A 5,053-nucleotide genomic window follows, 5' to 3' on the forward strand; every position below is an offset into this window, starting at 1 on the left:
TGCACCAATAATAACTTGATGTATTAGTTAGGTGTGTCCCTAAACTTGTTGACGTGGATTACCTTACTTTTATTTTATTTTTTATGGTAATAATTGAATTCCATTGTAATTAATTTTTTTCCACAACTTAAGTAATATTTTTTTTTATAAGTAATCAAAGAACTATTATTAAAGAAAAAATAGGAAATAGTACAAGTTGTTCATGATAATGAACAACAAGAAAAAGATAAAACAAACAGCAAAAAAGAAGGAAATCAAGAAACTAATCTAAGGGACAACATAAGCTTAGAGAGAGAAGAATAATCAGTAAATCCCCAACACCGAGACCACTTAAAAAGGCTATGTTGGCATAAAACCTTTAACTCATCCAACGTCTTCTCAATGTCCTCAAAGGAACAATGATTTCGTTCCAACCAAATAGTCCACATTAAGTAGCTTGGAATCAAATTCTAGATGCTCAATTTGTGCTTCCCAAGCCACTAATGCCAGCAAAATAACAATCCCGCCACCGATCTTGGCATAACCCAATTTATACCAAAAGTCTAAATCATAAGAGTCCATAAGGTATGTGTAATAGGACAATGAAGAAGAAGGTGGTCCGCTAATTCCCCATCACAACAACACATACAACACCGATTTGCCAAAGGGCAACCTCTAAGCATGAGATTATCCAAAGTGAGAATCCAATCATGAGCAGCTGTCGACAAGAAGAAAGCCACTCGCTTAGGAACCTTTAGTTTCCAAACACCCTTCCAAGGAAACGAAGAATCTGGAGTACCCCGAATTGCATGGTAGTAAGATCGGGGGTCAAACTTACCATCTCCTTTTAGTCGCCAACAAAGACTATTGCGCCTTTCACCTCGAGGAAATATGAGATTGGATGAACTGAAGGAAAGAATAAGATGCAGCTAGCTCCTAGTCTTCAAAAGATATATAAAACCTTAAATCCCACACTCTAACAGTACCCCCCTCTAGAGTCCACAAAATCTTAGAAATACAAGCATCCTTGGTTGTTGAACAAATCTAGAGCTCCGGGTAAAGGTTTTTTAGGGTATTATCACCAATCCACCTATCATGCTAGAAGCGGATATGAGTGCCGTCACCCACTACAAAAGACAAATGCTTAGAGAAACTCTCCCACCCTTCATGAATGCTTCTCCAAAGACCACATCCATGAGCCCTCCTACAAACTTTAGAATTCCATCCCCCTTGGCCCTCACCATATTTTGTGGAGATTACTCTCCGCCAAAGATGGGTAATTTCATGACCATACCTCCACAGCCACTTTCCTAATAAAACTTGGTTAAACGACACCACACTTCTTATCCCTAAACCGCCCAATTCCATGGGTAGACATACCTTTTTCCAAGCCACCAAAGGGTATTTGAAACTCCCTTCGGAAGACCCCCATAGAAAAGTCCTCTAAATACTTTCCAATCTAGCAGCCATAGCTTTAGGAATGGTAAAAAGAGATAAAAAAATACATTGGAAGACTTGAGAGAATACTCTTTAGTATTGTGAGCTTACCACCCTTAGATAAATAGAGATGCTTCCACCCTAATAATTTCTTCTCCGTCTTCTCCAAAATGGGATTCCAAATTGAAGCTGTCTTAAAAGAAGTTCCCAACGGTATCCCCAAATATTTCATAGACAAATTGCCTACTCTACATTGAAGAATATTAGCCAGTGCATCTAGATTATTCACCTCTTTAATAGGGACAATCTCACTTTTCCCAACATTGACCTTTAAACCTGTAAAAGTCTGAAAACAAGACAATGCCTACCTTGTGGATAGCATCTGTTCCTTAGAAGCATCACAAAAGTGTCATCAGCTGATGTGGAAGAATAATCATAGCAGGTGTCATGAGATTAACCCGTCAGCCAAAGTTTGGGCTGACGGGCCAATCTCCGGTAACGGACAGGGGTCACACTGACGGGACCAAGATAAACTGGGGCTGAAGGCTCCGGCTCTAACCGACGGTTATTCAAAGCTCCTTGAGCGAGAAGGTGACGCCAACGTGGCTGAAGGGGAGAGAAAAGGCTGACGGTTTTAAGGCCGACGGCTCTGTTGAAAATAAGACTTGGCCACCACGCATAGGAAGTTGCTTGCGTTCCACGCCCAATATCAGAATCCTATAAGGAAAGGATCCCGCAATCTACGCTTTTGAGGATTCCTATAAGGAAAAGACTTCTACCCCAAGGAAGAAGGCTTCACCCTCTACTACTATAAAAACCCCAATACCCTCATAGGCCGAGGTACGCATAATTAACCCCTCTCTAGCACTCTAGAGTTGAAAGAAGTTCTAATTTGACCTTCGGAGGGTATTTGGCCGGCACCACACCGGTGCTCTCTGTTAGGTCTTCCCTTTTTTGTTGTGCAGGTGTCGTTTTGAGCGTACGAAGCATCGTGCAACTCACTGGTGAGATTTTCAGCATCATCAGTTGGCGCCGTCTGTGGGAAATCGCTATTAAGTAATTAAGCCACACTATCGTTTCCCGGACCAAAGGGTTGCATGGTACTTACTCGCTCAATGGCAACTACTAATGACGTACCAGGAGAGGAACCACCCACGACTGCCCTCGAGAGACAAGTTCAGACTCTCGGTGCCGCCGTGGAGCGTCTCACCAAACGGAACCTCGACTTGGAAGAATAGTTGCGCCGGAAGGATGCAGCACCAAATGACCAACCAGAAGATCAGGAAGAAATTAGCGCTCCAAGGGGAAACCAGGAGAGACTTGAAGGTAGCCACGCCCCAAGCAGGCCGGAAAGGCAGCATGTGAGCATGCCATCCCTCATGGATGCGACTCCACCACATATTGCCGTCGAGATGCAAGCAATGAGGGAACAAATGGAGGTCATGATGAACGCCCTCAAGGGGAGAGTCTCTAGCGATCTTGACGATCTAGTCAACCGTACCGATTCGCCTTTCACTATGGCCGTGAACTCTTTCCCCCTACCCCACAAGTTTCGCATGCCAAATATAGATAGCTATGACGGGGTGAAGGATCCTTTGGATCATCTGGAGACTTTCAAAACCCTGATGCATCTTCAGGGGGTGGCAGATGAGATTATGTGCAGGGCCTTTCCCACCACACTCAAAGGCCCCGCAAGAATATGGTTCAGTCGGCTGATGCCCAACTCTATCAGTACCTTTAAGGAGCTAAGTGCCCAATTCACTACACACTTTATTGGGGGGCATAGGTATAAGAAGTCCACAGCATGCCTAATGAGTATCAAGCAAAAGGAAGACGAGACGTTACGATCCTACATAACGCGCTTTAATAAGGAAGCACTATCGGTTGACGAAGCCGACGACAAAATACTTGTAGCGGCCTTCACCAATGGGTTGCGAAAGGGCAAGTTTCTGTTCTCTCTATACAAGAATGACCCAAAGACCATGTCGGAAGTGCTCTACAGGGCTACTAAGTATATGAATGCTGAGGACGCGTTGCAGGCCCGAGAAGAGAAGCCAAGGAAAAGGGAAAGGCAGGAAGACGCGCGACCAGACCAAGGAAGAAAGAGACCCAGAACAGGAGATCGAAGAGACAAAAAGCGTTCCAAGCCTCCGGGAGGGAGATTCACAAGCTTCACCCTGCTGACCGCCCCAATAGATCAAGTCCTAATGCAAATTAAGGACGAAGGGGCGCTGACCTTCCTTGGAAAACTGAAGGGGGATCCTAACAGGCGCTTCAGAGACAAGTACTGCCGCTTTCGCCGAGACCACGGCCATGATACAGCCGACTGTTACGACTTGAAGCAGCAAATCGAGGCCCTTATAAGGCAAGGGAAATTGCAGAAATTCGTAAGCAAGGAAAGAGCGGATCCAGCACCTCCTGAACATCCTCCCCGACGAGACAACGACCGTCCAAGACCCCCCGTTGGTGACATACGAATGATTGTAGGAGGGATCGCTACCAGGCCGTCCAAAAAGGCTCGAAAGACGTACCTTCGGATGGTCCAAAACGTTCAGTTGACAGGTCCAGTGCAAAATGTGGCCCGAAGGGAAAGCCCCGTTATCGAGTTCTCAGAAGAAGACGCGCGACGCCTACGCCACCCGCACGACGACGCGCTTGTTGTCAGCTTACGGGTAGGGGACTACAACTTGCATCGAGTGTTGGTCGACAATGGCAGCTCGGCAGACATCTTGTACTACCCGGCATACCAGCAGATGAAAATCAGCAGGGAATAGCTGATTCCAACAAACGCCCCACTTGTTGGTTTTGGAGGTGCAAAGGTGTTTCCGCTGGGCGCGGTTACGTTGACTGTGACAGCTGGCGACTATCCCCAGCAAATCACAAAGGACGTGACGTTCCTCATGGTTGACTATTCATCCGCCTATAACACTATCCTAGGGAGGCCCACCCTCAATGCGTGGAGGGCGGCAACTTCAACATATCATTTGATGATTAAGTTCCCAACAGAACACGGGGTCGGAGAGCTACGTGGAAATCAGATTGCCGCACGCGAATGCTACGTAGCCATGATGGAAATGGATGACCACCTCCATACCATGAACATAGAAGAGCACCGGAGCGCAACGGAGCCAGCCGAGAGGCTTGAGGAGATACCTCTGAATGACTTCGTACCTAACCAGACAACAAGGATTGGGACCCTCGCGAGCCCCGCCACTCGGCGAACGCTTGCAGCATTCCTTAAGGAGAATCGGGACGTATTCGCCTGGAGTCACGAGGATATGCCCGGAATAGATCCTTCCGTCATGGTACATAGGCTGAATGTATCACCATCCTTTCCGCCCATCCGGCAGAAAAAGCGGGTCTTCGCCCCAGAACGAGATCAAGCAATAGCCGAAGAAGTCCGCAAGCTACGAGAGGCAAATTTTATTAGAGAAGTCTACTACCCCGATTGGCTAGCAAACGTAGTGATGGTCAAGAAAGCTTCCGGGAAATGGAGGATGTGTGTAGACTTCACCGATCTAAACAAAGCATGCCCTAAAGACAGCTACCCCCTCCCGAGAGTCGACACTCTAGTAGACTCTACGGCTCAACATCAGCTGTTAAGCTTCATGGACGCTTTCTCCGGCTACAACCAAAT

General features: G+C 46.6%; 1 protein-coding gene across 1 annotated transcript; it reads left to right on the plus strand.

The window, feature by feature from the left end:
• The first annotated feature begins 2,783 nt into the window (after window positions 1-2,783).
• On the plus strand, window positions 2,784-4,190 carry LOC136065441 (uncharacterized). The gene has a single exon (XM_065768609.1). The coding sequence runs from the start codon at window positions 2,784-2,786 to the stop codon at window positions 4,188-4,190; it is 1,407 nt and encodes a 468-aa protein (XP_065624681.1).
• The last annotated feature ends 863 nt before the right edge of the window (window positions 4,191-5,053 follow it).

Source organism: Quercus suber, unplaced genomic scaffold (assembly GCF_002906115.3).
Source record: "Quercus suber isolate HL8 unplaced genomic scaffold, Cork oak 2.0 scaffold_971, whole genome shotgun sequence".
In the NCBI taxonomy this organism is placed as follows: Eukaryota; Viridiplantae; Streptophyta; class Magnoliopsida; order Fagales; family Fagaceae; genus Quercus; species Quercus suber.